The sequence below is a fragment of the Bacillus rossius genome, chromosome 1 (genome assembly GCF_032445375.1).
Source record: "Bacillus rossius redtenbacheri isolate Brsri chromosome 1, Brsri_v3, whole genome shotgun sequence".
Classification (NCBI taxonomy): domain Eukaryota; kingdom Metazoa; phylum Arthropoda; class Insecta; order Phasmatodea; family Bacillidae; genus Bacillus; species Bacillus rossius.
Window position 1 is genome coordinate 82,500,921 of NC_086330.1, and position 17,789 is coordinate 82,518,709.

At 36.9% G+C, this 17,789-nt stretch overlaps 1 protein-coding gene and 1 non-coding gene across 2 annotated transcripts; both read right to left on the minus strand.

The window, feature by feature from the left end:
* Positions 1 to 438: 438 nt before the first annotated feature.
* On the minus strand, positions 439 to 13,757 carry LOC134538635 (uncharacterized). The gene is made up of 4 exons (XM_063380073.1): positions 13,597 to 13,757; positions 9,911 to 10,078; positions 4,420 to 4,634; positions 439 to 3,435 (listed from the first exon to the last, which is right to left on the minus strand). Exons 2-4 carry the CDS (start codon positions 10,055 to 10,057, stop codon positions 2,793 to 2,795), a joined length of 1,005 nt encoding a protein of 334 aa, XP_063236143.1. The 5' UTR covers positions 10,058 to 10,078; positions 13,597 to 13,757; the 3' UTR covers positions 439 to 2,792.
* Positions 6,861 to 6,933, minus strand: Trnav-cac (transfer RNA valine (anticodon CAC)). Its single transcript has one exon. It is a non-coding gene; the product is annotated as a tRNA-Val (tRNA).
* Positions 13,758 to 17,789: the final 4,032 nt, after the last annotated feature.

Below are 17,789 nucleotides of genomic sequence, written 5' to 3' on the forward strand. Positions count from 1 at the left end.
AACTTAGTGAATTTTAACAAGATTTTAATAAGATTTCTTGTCAAAAATTAAGATCAAAGTCAGGGTTTAGTATATTTCAAGTCTTTTTCACTTTTATCGAATCCATTTCATTTTATATTTTAAAATTTCACTCTGCAAATTGAATGATTCAATAGTCGGCATAGCTGTTCAGGCAGCAAATTCTAGCAGCGTGTGATTTGTGTCCATTAATGTAGTTGAAAACACAGTTTGCATATATTTATCATATTCAACATTATTGTAAATAATTTTGTTAATGTCTGAGCTTCGTATGACAGTGATGACAATGGTACATCAACAGTGAACAGTCTCATTTTCACTTGCTATCATACATGTCATTAATTATGGACAACTCAAGAAATATTTGACAAAGTTTTTATTTATTTGGTATTAACTTTATTTAGATTATAATAATTTTCTGTTTTTTTTTCTTCTAAACTTTGACACTCTATAATGCATAGTTTATATAATATAGTGAAATGCATAAAGGTAATATTGACTGGTTACTACAAAAAGTTTTATCTGTGAATTCTTTGGCATGTAGCATTGAATTCATTATTAGAAATCACTACAATTCTAATAATACTTTTAATTTGCACTATAAAACTTACTTTGAAAATTTCTTTATGCATGATGTCTGCCTTAACAAAGCGAAATTTTCAATATTAAACAAAAATACATATATTATAATGGCATAAAAAATGTTGAAACAAATATGACATATTTTAGTTACTATCTCACTCCCTGATTTTATACTACTAAATATTTTGTGGATAAAAATTTATTTAGCGATGGACCAGCAGCAATCTTTTTTGTAATGTTTGGGATCTGCTCCATAGTTTTGTTTCTTGAGGCCAATGGCGGCGCAGAGGGGAAGTATAAACGGGATATTTCCCCCCTCCCTTTCCAAGTAATGGAAAAATTTGCAAAATATTGACACCTACTGCCTTCCTGCACTTGTTATAAGGGTGAAAATGCCAGGCCCCAGTTGGCGGATGGTATGCCCGTGCACCAACTTATGGAGTGATGAGACTGGGAAAACTGGGTGTTGACATCACCGCATGGCGTGCAGGCAGTAGCGTTTTTGGCCATACAGAATTACCCTGGGGTGTGACAGCCCCCAGGATGCTGCTAACACTACAGAATCACATTCAGAACACTGGTACAAATGGTTTTTTGTTGCACGCCCTTTACAGCAACTATGCTTGTCTGTGACTTGTCCCTCTGCGTGAAGTCTGTGGACCTACTGTTGCACATCTCTTAATGGCGGGAGGAATGCAACCGGGTCCCTAAACCATTGCAGGATCTTCTGACGTAAACCACAGCTGTTCGGTGACCTGATCACAGAGTCACACGTGGTGCATGACTAGGCTCTAGGAGCGCAAAGAGAGTTCAGTGGGTAACTGTGAAAGCTACACTAGTAGCACACTATAAGCGTGAAAACACATAGAACATCCGTCCCACGAATGAATGATTGCAGGGACGTACATAACGTGCAGCACAGGGGAGCATGAATACAATTATCCTAACACAGTATACATTCAATTTACGTTAAACGCCCGCAGGCTGGTTGCGGAGCACACAAATGATCCTCGCACACCGCCAAAGTGGCCAAATCCACTTCAAAGAGGCCGGAGACTAACTCGTGTCTTGGCGTAACTTCAGAGATAGTTTCGAAGATGCACTGTTACAGGTACCATTAAATGTAGAAACCCATATAAGAAATAGACAGTGTGGGTGAAGTCGCAGGGTGCGTAAGAGGATTAACTGAGGAACTTACTATTACTGCTATTGGTTGTCTGCTGCAGAAAAGCTTCCTAGCCATGGTTGTGAGACAGGTCCTTACCCGAGAGGAGCTGTCGGGACTGCCTTCCCCTGGCTGAGAGAGATCACCTCCCGGGCAGCTTGCGCAGGAGACACGTGCATCATTCGGCAGCCAGTCTAGGTCAACTTTGCGTAAATACGTAACCCTTCTCATTAATTTGGAAATAACTTACAAAGACAGGTGGTGTATTGCTTGCTTTTAAATGATTCCTGTAACTACAGATATGTAAAATTGTATTAGAAGTTTCAGATGATATATATGGTCGTGCAGCCGGCCCCGGAACGAGCGTGAGCGGTGCGGCATTGCAGCCAGTTGCAGGAAGGTAGTATTGCTGCCGCTAGACTCTTCTGACAGGGCAGAATGGTCTGCACGACCAGAGGGAACACTGGCGGTCAGCGTCAAAATCAATAAAGACTGTACGTTACTATGTGAGAAGCTGCGTCATCTATGGCTACTACCAAAGAGTATATAATTTATGTTTTATATAATAGGCTATAATTTTATATAATATCTATATTTTACAAAATACACCATTCGCCTTCCCCTACCCCCGAAAAATATTCCACCATTTACCACTGTTTGAGATGAATAGATTTAATGTTCGTTTTTCGTCCATTTCTTTAGTGGGGTGTGTGAAGATTATTTTAGATTCTAGATAATCTTGAAAACAAAATAAAAATACAAATTAACTAAGCAACTAAGGGTTCAATGTCATTCAGCAGGCTTGTTGTTTGATGGACTTCAGATGCGTGTTTTTAAGCTCTGGGAACTATTTGGATTCTTTCCGACCAGTTCTAATTCCTTGGCCATCTTTTCATTGGTATTTTGGGTGAATGGTCAAAAATCGAGTTTTTGAAGACAATATAATTGAGGACACTACAATAGAAATGTTCAGTGAAAAAAAAAAAAAAAATTCCAGGCGAAGTGATACATTTTACTGAACTATAGGTTACTTGACACTTTGAAGTATTTTGGCTGTTGCCTTCTTCACTGGGACTGAGGTCTGCTTCCTGGTGCTGGCTCTCAAGGGCTGGCCTTTTGGTGGGCTTCTAGATGGGCTTTCTGATGGGCTTCTTGGCTTTCCCTTGGGTGGTGCACTCTTGGAGGGACTCCTGGTGGGGCCCTTGCCTTTGGACGGGCATCGAGAAGGACTCTTGCCCTTGGACGGGCTTCTTGATGGACTCTTGCCCTTGGACAAGCTTCTAGATGGACTCTTGCCCTTGCCCTTGGATGGGCTCCTGGACTTCTTCTTCCGGCGCTTGCTGCTGCCAGACCTCTTGCGTGGGCGGCTGGACCGAGGCTTCTTGGCAGAGGCCTTCTTCTTGGAGGCAGTAGTGGACCGGCCACGCTCCTTGGCCCCCACCACCGCGCGCGACTCTGGCAGATCCACGCGTGTGAACATGTCGTAGAGGAACTTGCCACAGGTGGTGCCAGTGCAGTACTCCTCGCCACACTCGCCGCACACGGCCACCTTAGTCTCCAGGATGCCGGCACGGTTCTTCCCGCGCCTCACCAGAGCAGAGGTCTCCGCTGCAGCGCCTCTCTTGGACGCAGCGGCTGTGCGGAGGTGCATGCGGCTCATGTACACCAGCCTAGGGCAGAGTGCATTGGCATGTTAGATTGGTGACTTTCTTAAATATATTGTGAATAGTTATGTTTGATAAGGAATGACAGAACAAATAATAATATTTAGTGTGAAATACAACATCGTGAAATTGCTATCAAATAATCAAAACAAATTGAAAGCTTACCAAATTAAGAAATTGTTCAAAACCAGAAAGAAAAAATAGGTACTTTTAAGATCAAACAAATTATCAACAATATTGTTTTTCATAACACTTTTGTTATCAAATGCACTGTGTTCTTTGCGAAATATATATTTTTTTACACAAAGTAGCATATCTATGGACTCGCACATCTGTCCTTCCTTTAACAAAATACTATTATACTTCTAGAAACATAATGAAAGCTTCTAAATGAACTTAAACATAAAATATAGGTATAAAAAAATCAAAATGAAATAGAGTTCAGAAAAAATACATTTACAAAAATAGTAACGTAGACAACAACGTGAAAACAAGTAGATACGTGGTTAAATGGCTTTTCTAAATAAAATAACTAAACATCAAAATTGGTTAAACAATATTAAATATAAAAAAACACATATGAAGAAAGCTCACCATGACCATGAATATGTGTAACCAGCTTATTACAGTAAATAAAACATAGGAGGGTGGGGTTCTACGCAGGGGCTTAGCCAGGGGGGGGGGGGGTGGTTTCAGGGGTTCAAACCCCCCCCCCCCCCCTTAGCACAAATCTTTAATTTCTTATTCATCACTCAAACAAATTTAATATTAAAATTAATAAAAATTTTACCATTACAATATTTAAATTTAAGTACCGAAAACTGCTAAAATAGCACAATTTTATACCTTTAAATCCAAATTTTCCCGGGGGAGGACCCCCGGCCCCCCCCCCCCACTTTAATACGGGGGGGGGGGGGGGGGCCATGCTCCTCAACACCCCCCATACACAAATCCTGGCTACGCCACTGGGAGGGTGGGGTTCTACGGCACCTGGAGAACATCTCCTCGTCCTGGCGAGTCTTGGGCCGCAGCGACGTGAGCATCTTCCAGTCGATGGCCACCGAGCTGAGGTCCTCGAGCCGCACGGCGCGCATCTCGGGCGGGCAAGGGTCCGCGTACGAGTGCTCGTGCTGCCGCCGCAGCTCCTTGCGCCGCACGTGGAACGAGAAGTTCTTCTCGCGCGCCTTCACGTCCTCGGGCCGCACCTGCGCGCGACGACGCTACACCTGCATGTGCACTCCCACCTTTGAATATATATACTGTATAGAAGTAGCGAGTGGATAGGATTTACTCCACGTTTTTCAGAAGCGTATGATGAGCAGCTTGGGAACTTCACCGCTGCAGTGCGCTGCCGTAACGCCCTGTATCGTCTTAGGTTGTTATTTACACGTTAGAGCGCAGCACTGTTGCCCGCTGTCGTTCCCCCGCACCCGCAACCCATCATTCTCTGCAGCTCAAGATCGTTCAGCGGGAGGGGGAAGGGGTGTTTGAATAGTTCGACACTTGTCCGCTAGGGACCATCACAAGTCGATGCCCTAGAGATGGTGGCGATTGCGGCGGTGAATTAACCAACTACCTCAAAACCGTATTAGAAATTTTAACCTGGGCTGGCGACTTCTAAAAGGTCGCAACTGCGCACGGCCCCGCGCCGGCCCTTTTCATTTTATTTTCCTCGTGTGACTAGTTTTAAATGAAAAATACGGGCATTTATTAGAAAAAGGAATTATTCATTAGTAGGGACCGGAAAAAATCCGCGGGTTCAATGGCCTGCAGGATGAACTCCATAGCTCTACGTACACTCGGTCAAATGTCATCCACTCATTGGCTGCTGTCTCGTGAGACAGTAGTAGCCTGTGATTCTTATAAAGCTTTGGTCAGGTGTTCCTCATTGGCCCAGAGTCATCCAGGTGAGTTGTGAGCCAACAGCAGAGGCAGCACTGAGGTATAACTATTTGTCTTTTAGTCTATCACGAAATGAATTCGCGAATTTTTCCGGTCTCTATTCATCAGTAGGGACATGCATATTTCGCGAAAAAATTCTGTCTAGCTGTAGTTAAAGCCCTATAGCATCGTCTGTGTTTAGTGATTGGGTAAGTTTATTTCAGGCACACATGCAGTGTTACAACACCAATCAAAATACTTAATTCAGTGCAGAAGGAAATTCATCCTGAGTGGCCCGGTCGAATGAGGCAATGGCTTCTATCGCAGGTAGCCGCCAATCACAAGGAAGAAACAGCTGGTTTTCGTTTACCTTGTTGCAGTCTAGTAGGCGTTCAGATTTTTTTTCGCGAAAAATGCCTGCCCCTATTCATTAGTTATTAGTACGTAATTCAAAATGCTGGTCTATATTTTAGATTTAAATTGAGTATTCATGATTTATTACCGTAAAAACTTTTGAAAATTTTATTTTCTTATGTAATGACGCGACTTCACTGGAATTCGATGATAAGTATTTATAGAAACAACTGGAACGTAATTTATTATGAAAGATTGTCAGAATTTCTAAATACAATTAACCAAAACATTCGCCGGAATTAAGATTAAGGTGTTGGAATAAAAACATTGTTATGAATAGTTTATTATTCAAATTTTCCAGGGAATTGCTATTACATACCTCGCAGGCCCCCTTATAAGGCCCCTCTCCATATTTAAAGGCCCGCAAAAGTATATGGCTCAGGACCCCACCAAGTCTAGGGTCCCCACTGCCAGTCGGTTTTTTCAGGGTGCTCCCAATTCCCTCCACCCATATGAATCCCGTTGATGTTGAATATTTCTTTGTAGATATCAGATTTTTATGAAGGAAAACTTAAAAAATAAGTGATATTGTGTGCATAGTTCAATGTATAAAACCAGATGAAATTGTAGTAAGTGTTAATAAACACAATAAGTAAAAAAAAAAATAGTTGCCTGTAAAGTCGGTTTACGGACGATAGTTTAACGTGACAACGTCATAACAAAACATTGATGAAATGATTGCATACTTATATGACTAAAATTAAATCTTTTTTAGTTTAATAATAAAAGAATAAATACTTGAAATTATACTAGTAATCAGATTTTTAAAATGCAAGAATAATTAACCTTTATTGCCGAAATTGTTGTTGTAATAAGCAATGAAAACCACATTAACTTTTCACTTCACTTTATAAACAGTCGACGAAACATTTCACGTGTAGATGACTTGTAATTAATTTTAAAAACTGGCGTTTAGCTATAAATTTTAAATATAATTATCAACAAGTTTTCATATAAATAAACTGTAATCAAATATCTATCATCAATTATATGAATAACCATAATTTTTTAGTAATTTGTAACAACCTATTATTACTGCACTTGCTGACAGCGTAACGGGACACAGCATAGCGAGACACTTTTTTGTGCGTGCAGTCAGCGTTCATATATTTATTAGACGACTCGTCAAAAAAAATTGTTTCCGCCCGGGATCGAACCGGGGACCTTGCACGTGTGAGGCGCACGTGATAACCGCTACACTACGGAAACAACGTTAGTAAATGTGACTTTTAATTAATTATTAATAATTCCCAGTAGTCTGTTTAAAAAAATTATAAGTTTTAATGCATTTTAAAATTCGATGTTTGATTCAAAAAATTGGTTGTCTGTAAAGTCGGTTTACGGACGATAGTTTAACGTGACGTCATAACAAAACATTGATGAAATGATTGCATACTTTTATGAATAAAATTAAATAATTTTTATTTTAATAATAAAAGAATAAATACTTGAAATTATACTAGTAATCATATTTCTAAAATGTAAGAATAATTAACCTTTATTGCCGAAATTGTTGTTGTAATAAGCAATGAAAACCACATTAACTTTACAATTCACTCTATAAACAGTCGACGAAACAGTTCACGTGTAGATGACTTGTAATTAATTTAAAAAACTGGCGTTTAGCTATAAAGTTTAAATATAATTATGAACAAGTTTTCATATAAATAAACTGTAATCAAATATCTATCATCAATTATATGAATAACCATAATTTTTTAGTCAATTGTAACATAAGCTGTTATTACTGCACTCGCCGACAGCGTACCCGAACACAGCGTAACGGAACAAAGAGTGTAACGGGACACCGCGTAACGGGACACAGCGTAACGGAACAATGTATGTAACGGGACACTTTTTCGTGCGTGCAGCCGGCTTTCATCGATTTATTAGACGTTGTCACGTCAATAAAATATTTGTATTATTAATCAAGCGTGATATTTTACAAATACATGAATTATGTATTGGAATGACAGTAAAGAAAAATTTATGCCATGAAAATGAAATAATTGAACATGGAAGAACATTAATAGAAATACGTAGGTATATGTCTAACTAGTATTTCAATGTCAACAGTAAGAAAAAGCAATAGTAAAAAAAAATATTTTCTAAGACACCCAAATTGACTATGCTATTCTGACTTTTTTTTCTCAGAGACTTACCACCCAGGGGCGGGTCCAGAATTATTTCTTGGGTAGGCCCAGACAATACCGCAGAAGCATATGCACAGTTTTGGGAGTCCGAGTTCTACGGGGGAGTCTGGCCCCCATATCAGAAGGTGGTCCGGAGAATTTTATAACTCAGATGCAAAATGGTAAGTTTTATAGCTTTCTGAGGGTAATTTCTTTCTTTCTGAAGTCCAATATTTAGAATATATTAAGCATAAGAATTATTATAAAATTATGATTGTATGTCAACAAAATACACTTTATTACCTATAAAGGTCACATAATTAATTGTTATGATTTAACTTATGTTAATATAAGGTCAATATTACAACACAACAAATAGGTATGTTAATTTAAAATGTTACAAATCTGCAGGCGAATATATAGTTTCATTTCATTGGCAACTGCCCTTTTCTAAATAAATGTTTAATATGGGTTGTGTATTTCTATAAAAAGTCTTATTTCCAATTTTCAACTTTTAAAATGTTGAGTAGGCCTGGGCGCAGGCCTAGTGGGCCTATCCTCTGAAGCCACCACTTTTACCACCTTTTACCAACAACCCCACAACATAATCCAGCAAGCATTGTACTTTTGAGAGTTGGTTTACGGTATGTTGTAAAGTGCATACTCCCTTGTCGTGAACCAGTAATATGGGCTAGTCCAAGGAAATGATGTACTTGCCATGGGCAAATATTCCGGGGTGGGGGGACAGGGGGTGCCGTCTCCCCCCTGGAATTAAGAAGCTCCTAACTGAAAGGGCCTGCTTGCACTTGCAATTCGTGACTGTGAAATGGGATTAATAAATGTAAACATCAAAACTATGTTTTATGGAAAACCTTCTACATATTTTAAAGATTTCTGCTTATTTCATGCATATAGGCCAACATATGGGCAGTACACTACATACAAGCATCCTATCCAGAGATGATTTTCGCAGAACAGGTCCTCGAGTTTGTAATTTCTGTTGAATTATTTTAGACAGGGACCTAGGACAGTTAATCACATCTACCAGTGGTGGACGTAAGCCCTGGACTTTTTACTTTTATGGAGGCCCATCCCCTCAAAATTTGGAAAGTTAACTCATTCAAAAAAAGATTTAAGCCAATTCGGAACATAAATTACAACGATGGTCCTGCTAATTTATCTTAAGTAATGTTAATGTTAATGTAATGTTAATAAATTATCCTCGGGTCACTTTTATAAATGCATATGATAAAATCCCAGTGGAATCACGTAAATATACGTGGCAATAAAATATTGGAAAGGATTTATACTATGAAATCATGAATTGAATTTGGTATTGTCCAACAATTTGAGTACATGGAAAAAAAATTTAATTTTCCTTTTCCCATTAATGTTCATGATTTAATAAGAACACAAGACAAACAAGTAAAATAAAATCTAAAAGCACTGGAGTGGGGCCCCAATAGACCCCTTGCCCCTTACATCCACCTACAACTTGGATTGAAATGAAGTACCTGGAGTGGAACTGAGTAATGTTATTTTAACTTAACCCAAAACCATAGTAGTTAAATTGACTAGTCATAATTTTTTGAGGATTTTCTAAATTAATCAGATATTTTGCACGGATATTCTAGAAATTGTGAGAACCACAGAAACATGAAATATGGAGGTTGTAATAATGGAATGGGTTTGTGTTACCTAACTATAGCCTACTCGTCACTATGCCAACATATAATTTATATTGGTAACAGTCATAACACACTCATTGTCTGTTCTCGACCGAGCGTACACAAATGTTCACTGTGTTGCCATATGCACACTGCCTTGAAGGTCCAGAGCCAACATTCTGTGAACACATAAATACACTACTTATATCTGACAGAAAAATGGATAACATGTGTAGACATGAGATGATGTTGTCCAAGTAGGAGTCTTGTAGGGCTGACGAACTCGGCTAGGTTCAAGTGGCGTGTGAGGTTTCACGCAAGACGGAAAGCGAGGGAAGTGGATGCCAAGGTCACGAGGACCAGAACGCACCAGCTCCCCCTACTCACCTTCTCGGGACGTATCTTGTACTCGGGCACCTTCTCCAGCAGGCGCCGGAACTCCTCCTGCGACTTGATGACGCAGCGCGACAGGTCGAGGGCCTGGGGCGCCTCCTTCTTCTTGTCGAACAAGTCGTCCAGCTGCAGCGCGCACATGACGTCACTGGGGGCGGCTCACTGCGGACAGGAGGGCGGCCGGGGTCAGTGCCCGGAACCAAGCCCACGTGCCGATGGTTAAAGGGACAACAGAAAAGCCTTCTATACTTGTATACAGGATAAGTAAGTTTTCAGCCGAAACATACATGACTTGTGGTATGAAAGGCTTCCCGAGGCTGGTATATGCCTTTTAAGTTGGATCTGAACAACTAATTTTATTTCAAATATTGCAGAAAGTATTTAACACGGAACACTAAGAAAACATTTAACAAAACAATCATCTACAAGGGTAAAATTATTTAACTAAAATAGTTGGGGCGGTGCCATTAATTTCTATTCATATACACCTAATTATTTCAAAGAACTCGTCCCGCCAAAATGCCGAATTTTGTAATAGTTGCAGAAATTTGTTGAGTAAAACATCATCCAGACACCCTGTGTTCCATCTGAAGATAATTTCTCTAATATTACAATCGAAAAGTTGTTCATCGCCAACTTAAATGGCGTATACCAGCCGTGGAAAGCCTTTTAACCATAAGTCGTAAATATATTATCAACTTATTTTTTTTATAATGAACCTGTAACCAAAGTTTTTCCGTCGAATTATAACTGATTATGTAGCTACCTATATACAGACCCGTAAAAGAGGTACCAATATAAGTAACACTTTGCTGCCAAAGCAAAGTAAACAGGAAATAGTAGTAGGCTGATGAAAGATGTCCTCTGCTGTTAAGTAACAGTATTTATTCAAAAGTTTGCAAAGGGACTTCTTTTGCATTAGAAATATAGGTTAGAAAAGAGGGTGGTAATATACAATGCTTTCTTGTAAATTCTGGAGTGAGAGAGAAAACAGGAGTAGAGCATGGGTGAGGCTTAGTTTCAACAGTTTTTTTTCTTGTATAAACGTCTCTTCGTTCGTTTCAGCTTTAGTCTGTCAAACTTTCTTGCGTGACAAAATACCGTCAGAATTGAATCATAACTACGAGACTAATAATGCGTCAACAATGGTTGAGCCCACAACGGATAGATCATGTCAGTATGTGTCTGTCGCACAATATTTGTTTTGCCTGTGACGTAATCATACCAGTGTAGGTGCATGCACGTGATTGTTACGAATTAGCTTTGTGTAAAGTTATAAATTGGTTTAGCGTGGAAACGATGTTGATTCGGTAGTCATTGTGAAAAGCTTGCCCCACCAAAAGTGAAACAATAAAAATAGTCATCGGAATTTAAGTGAAAATCGGTACTAAAATTTAAAATTACAAATAATTATAGACATTGTCTCAAATGACTAGTAAATATCGGAATTATAGGAAACGCAAGACAGAGAAAAGACGGTGTCAAAAGGAATCCAAAAAGTCTATAAAATCCAGTGCGGAGTGAATGCGAGAGCTACGGCAGCGTCGAATGACTTCATGCACGCGCAACTCGCCATGACTTTCGTGAGATTCCTGCCCTTACAACACTCGGCAACACCAGCATCTTAAGACTTTCACTAGTCACTTGAATTCCATGCAGTGCCAGGGTGAAGTGTACATGTGTTACTTTAGCGACCAACGACAGGCGATAAACTTGTAATCTATCTATTCTGTAACCATTATAATACCTTGTGTAACCACTGTATTAAAGAGATTGATAATTAAATTTCATATTAATATGAAACACTTGTTACGATTTTATCCCGACGTTTACGCGAAAAATCAACGGCGTGGACCCAAAATTCGCCTTTCTCTGGTTTTAGTTCATAATTTCCTATAATTCTTAATTGAAATCTTTATTTCATCATAACAGATAGCACTCACCAAAACAACGAAAAAAAAATTACTTATACCAAACGCCAATGATATCAGAAGAAACTATGTAGGCCTATGTTGCAGTCAATCACTCATCAACTACAGGCTTTTTATCAAACTAAGTAACTGCTTAGTCTCAACAAAGACAAATTTGCAAAACATACATGGTAAAGTATTGGTGTTATAGCATGTGTTCATTCCTGTCAACAGCCCCTCGTTCCCTTAAGGGGCTCGCCTAGTCAGGGGTGTATTAGTGTTAGTGAGGTGGGTTGATAAGTGCGACCCTCACTGGTGCTTCTAGCGCGGTATCTCCTCTGAACTGACGCGCGGTCTTCTTGTCATGCTTAGGACAACTATAAAGTTTGAGTGGTAACCATAACACTGTGCGGCAGAGAAATGAATATTAAGGTGTAATGCATGTCCTTTAAGTGCTTTTAAGAATCTTTACTGAAGTTTCATGCCAAACAAATTATTATGAAATCACACGTTTAAGCCATTTTAAATAAGATCAAAACGAAATACGAAAACAGAACTATTAAGTGCATTCTTAATAACTTTTTTTTAAACAGACCCTACTTGGATATCTTTAGCAATTTTCAAGTCGCTTGGTTTTTATCTGAAGCTCTACACACTGTATGTGTGTCCTGGTAGGCGGGGACCTAAAGGTTCTGTTAACTTCACAAGGTAATTCACAGTGGTATTAGGGTGTCAATAAATGACTGAGGTTCGAACCACTTTGATACCTGATTATTACTCATTAATTATTGAGCTATCGTTAGGGCTGGGATTGAGACCTCAATCATGACAATTGGCATTCTTCCATTGACCAAAGGTTGGATGAACTGATCTCTTCTGTGAATGCATCTAAAATTGGCTCACAATTAACTCAAAATAAACTGAAAAAAAAAGTATTGTTAATAGACATTTCATGTAGTTAGCAGATTGCACAAAAATAAATTACAAACACTTACTTTGTTTTACTCGTTTTCTTTGAACATTCTTGATTTCTCAAAATAAACTTAATGTCATTCCATACCATATTCCTCAAATTTTATTGGTAAGTTCTTTTAAGGTTCAGATATATAACTAGTTTAAGAGATCATGCCCGCACAGATATTTAATACATTCCATTCCAATATTCTTTTTAAGCATGCAGGAAAAACTAAGATAAATATTTTGATTAAGTATTAATTAATTTTTGGTTGGACAGGTTTGTTAGTTTAAAGATATTTTTAACTTTCAGTATGTGACATAATTCATTACAACGTGCATAAGAAAGTAGGGATTTAAAACAATTTTCTTCTAGATTATTGAAATACTACAAATAATAATTAGAAAATATGGTTGCATTAACATAATAAAATGAAACCTCAATAATTTACCAAAATGAAGGAAAATAATTATTTAAAGTTATTGTTTGATTGGAATACACTATTTAAAATTTAAAAAAATAGTTGCAATAATTTTATTTTGTAAACTAGGTATCTTCTTTATCACGGGAGTAGCCTGTATTTAATTTCGTTGGGGGAGGGAACATTTTTTGGCATTTTATGCTACATTAAAAATAGCAACACTTAACGTTGTCTTAAAGCAATTATTTTGAATTTGATGGTCTAGAATTTTCTGTTTTCCAAATATTCTAAAACACAATGAATAACAAAAATAACCAAATTTAAAATATTATTTCATAAACTGAAGTACCTCTTAGGCAGAATAATGGGGAAGGTCGTGTCCTGGGTTCCTTACCTCCAGTTGCCCCCCGTTCTTAAGGGCGTATGTCCCGTTCCAGGTCACTATTGTATATTTACGTTTACCACTGTTAAACTTGTAGACTTTTTGAGTGGCAGAACTACGAAAAAAATTTAAAAAAAAAATCAACAACATAGATATATGTAAATAACTTTTCTAAGAAGTAATATATACTGTGTGCAGGCCTATATATATGTAAACGTTTTGTATAATTATCTGGTAAAGATGAATTTTTTAAATTTTTGTGCAGTATAGTTAATCTGAACCAAATGGGATAAATAACCGAACATTCTTAGTTTTAAAGGCAATGCTGGTGGCTACTGCGAGATATCATTTCATTTCTTTCAAATAATAATTATTTAATTTCATTCAGCCTTTAAAAATTATAAAAATTCTGTAGATTTCTAAAGGCTAGGTAAAATCAAGTAATTTTTTCTGAAAGAAATTAAACCATATCACAAAGTAGCCTGTAAAATTGATTCTGAACTTAAAAGTTTCAGTTTTATATTCTATTCCATTCTCCTTATCCTTAATGGGCAAAAATGTTAAAAATACAACTTTTCCATCTAACTATGCAAAAAGTATGCAATATAAATCGTATTGTGTGGGTACATCTTAAACGAGTTTTACTGTAATTGTGAATAATGTTGTGAAAATTCAGCCACTCAAAAAGTTGGCATGTTAAACCGTGTTGAACGCCAATATAAAATAATGACCTGGAATGGTACATAGACTCTTAAATGTAGGAACTATATACGTGAGTTTAATTCAGGCAAGCATTTTAAAGTTCACATACAAATGTTTATCATAGGGGTGAAGGTTATGCTAAAGCTACTTAACATTAAAAAAATTAGCTTGCAGCAATGGCATATCAGTTCACTATCGTATGGATGAGTTTTATTTCAAATCAGTATACAAATCAACAATACTTAATCTACACAGAATAAGTTTTATGTATATAGGTATTACTTTAAAATGTATCATGCAAGATCAGTAATTTATAACTTTTGATATCTAATATCTACTTGATACATAAACTGATTTTTATATTGTTGAAAATTTTTTAATAATTTGACATTTTACTACTACATATATATATTTTAAAAGTATTAAGGGTGCAAATTCGTTTATTAACAAACTACATTTTAAATAAATATTATATATTACAAACATAAAAATAACTAATCCAAGAAGTAATTATGTATGAGCAAAATTCCATGGACCATGCCCAGTAGAGAAGGCCTCGATTCACACACATCTTTAAAAAACATGTGGACTGGTGAAAAGCCGTAAGACTGAAAGTTCTGCATGCTCATTTGTGATTGGTGATTTGTTCGCTGAGGAAGACTGGAGAGTTGGTGCATGGTATCTGAGCTGGGAAATCCCGATTTACGACTATAAAGCCTGTATCACACAATGGAAGGTTTCATACAGGCTCCACTAGAAGCTTCCAACAAAACCACTAGCCAAGCCTCCGTGGCAGCAGACATGGATGTTTCTATGGAAGAAACTATCACAGTAGAAGTGTGACTGGTGTAGGCCTAGCTTGTGAGAATGGTTTTATTTTGATTGTTAATACTGTTTGTATCGTACAAACATGGATGTTTGTCATAATAAATTGTCACATAATGCTGTAACTGCTTCAATAGACCACATGATCACCCGAGTTTCAGATCAGTGATTAATATAACTTCAATGCCTCCTAAATAAATTACCATTTTTGACACTAGGGGCACACTACCACTTCATTATAATTGGATTAAATTTACACCTTCTACAAAACCATCCACAGAAATTCGAATTAATATAACTTCCATGTAAACGGCCAGTGCTCTGCTAATTATTCCACATGTAGGTAACCACCCATACCGCCATACCTGTTGCCATGGAATACATTACAAGGAAACTTCCATCGTGTGATAGGGACTTAAGCTGCGAAAGATTGTGCTGGTATTCTATCTACTCGCAAGTGTTGGGGCTCTTTGCTGGCATCAGCAGTTCCCTCACACATTTACTATTTGTAGCCTTGGGTGAGATTCTTACGGTAGGTCAATATGTGCGAACACCCTTGTGCATCGATGGCTTTCATGCACGAAGCAGAAGATAGCATGTGCAAAAACAACAAAATTAAAGCAGGCTGTTTACAGAAATTAGGCAGATGTTGAAACTACAATGGCTTAAACATTCGTAACTGAAAATCTTAACATCTAACTTCCTTAAAACGAAAACTAATGGCATCTAAGTACAAGTAATCAGCATTGCATGTGGCAAGGCGGAGGTATTGAATGGTATATATTAGGTTATTTTTCATTGAATAAAAAAACTACGAAAAATAATACCATTAAAATAAACATTACATATAAAGCTTTGTACAACTGTTAATGAAAGCTAGTAAACCATACAGTGCATATTACAATTTTCATTTTAAATATTTTACCGTCAAGTAATTCACTATACTGACTGCAATATGCTTTCTCAAGACTTCATTAGTAACAGCTTTGAGTGTTTTCTACCAATCCGATGAGATTTACAAAGGAAGCTTAAGGCAATGTTATCTTGTGTATCTTCATAATTAATGAAATACACATTATTAAATGTAATAAGAATAACATAATATTACATTTTAACATCTCACTTAACATTGCTCTTAAATCACGGACGGATAAAACATGCTAGTATGTTCTACAATAATTAACAATCATACATGTTATATTTTTTTATAAAAAATGTACATAAGTAACATTGCACTTTTATACCTTTAGGCCTATAAGATATATACTACCTTTATTTACATCATTTTTAATACGTACCCATTTTTTTCATATCATTACAATTAATCATACAACTATCTCAAGTCTTAGAATAATATGAAAATACAGCTACGATGCCTTCATTAAGTCTATTCTGATCACAGCCTTACCTATTTATCAAGCAAAACTTTAAGTGTTAAAGGAATAAAATTCTTCATTGGAGTGTCAAATCATGAGCTTGCTTTCTTTATTTTACTATGATATTTGTAACAACTAAAACTGTCAAGAAGTAGTACACATATTAAGATACCTAACTCATACATTTGTTAGATAAAATTATGTCCTATGTACCTAATCTTTTATTACTAGGATAAGTTTAATTCATAGTACAGAATATATTTTCACTTGAATGCAAAAACTAATTGACTCCAATAGGCTCTTGCACAATAAAGCTAATTAGTTTCTTGCATCTAAGAGACAGTATAAGCACAAGCAAACTAAGAATCTCTTACAAGTTGTAACAATATTCTTCATAATATTTGAATGAAACACAAATTTAGTGTTATTTCTTAAAACATTATAAAAAAATTAATCGAAATCCATAATCACTGCTTTCATACTTCATTTTTCTTCTATACATTGTTTGAGTAAATGTGGTGTCCCTACTTCATGTTTGTTGAGGCCCCCGATGAATAATTGGGCAGCACAATAGTTTAAAATGAAATCAGTTTTAAACTTTGCCTCAAGTACGTCATTTTTCACATATGTCGGAATTATATTTGAACCTATATGAATCTAATTATTTCTGAAAATAATTGAATGCACATGCTAGATTTAAATGTATCCATGAATGCCTGCCAGCCATACTTCGGTGACTAGCTCCTTTTGTGTACGAGAAACAATTTTATTAGTAAAGTTAGTCGACACGCTTGATCACTACAGCAGTTAACTTATGTACAATTGATTTATCCAGAATATAACTTAACATATGTGAACTGCGTACTATTATCAAAGTCCCGTTGATCACATTATTTAACTTCATGTATCCTGAAAAAACCAAACAGATATGGTATGTAGTGCTTTATAATTTAGCTTGTCTTATTATTTTACATCCACTTATTTCACGAATAAAAATGGCAGAAGTTTTAAAGTCATTGACTTCTATATAAATTCCTTGCAACAGCTACAGGACAGTCTCCCTGTGATTGGCTGTGTGTTGTATGGTAACCCAGGGACGTAACTAAAGGGGGCAGACGGGGCTTATGCCCCAGCATTTGGGGAGAGAGGTGCTAAACTGGCAGAGTAATTTTTAATTACTTGAATATTGTGGTATTAGAACACAAAAATATGTTGTAGAGCAGGTCAACTGAATTATTTGTTTTGAAAGATACATACATGTACATCGTCAAATATTATAAACTGGTATTTATTGCCCAATTT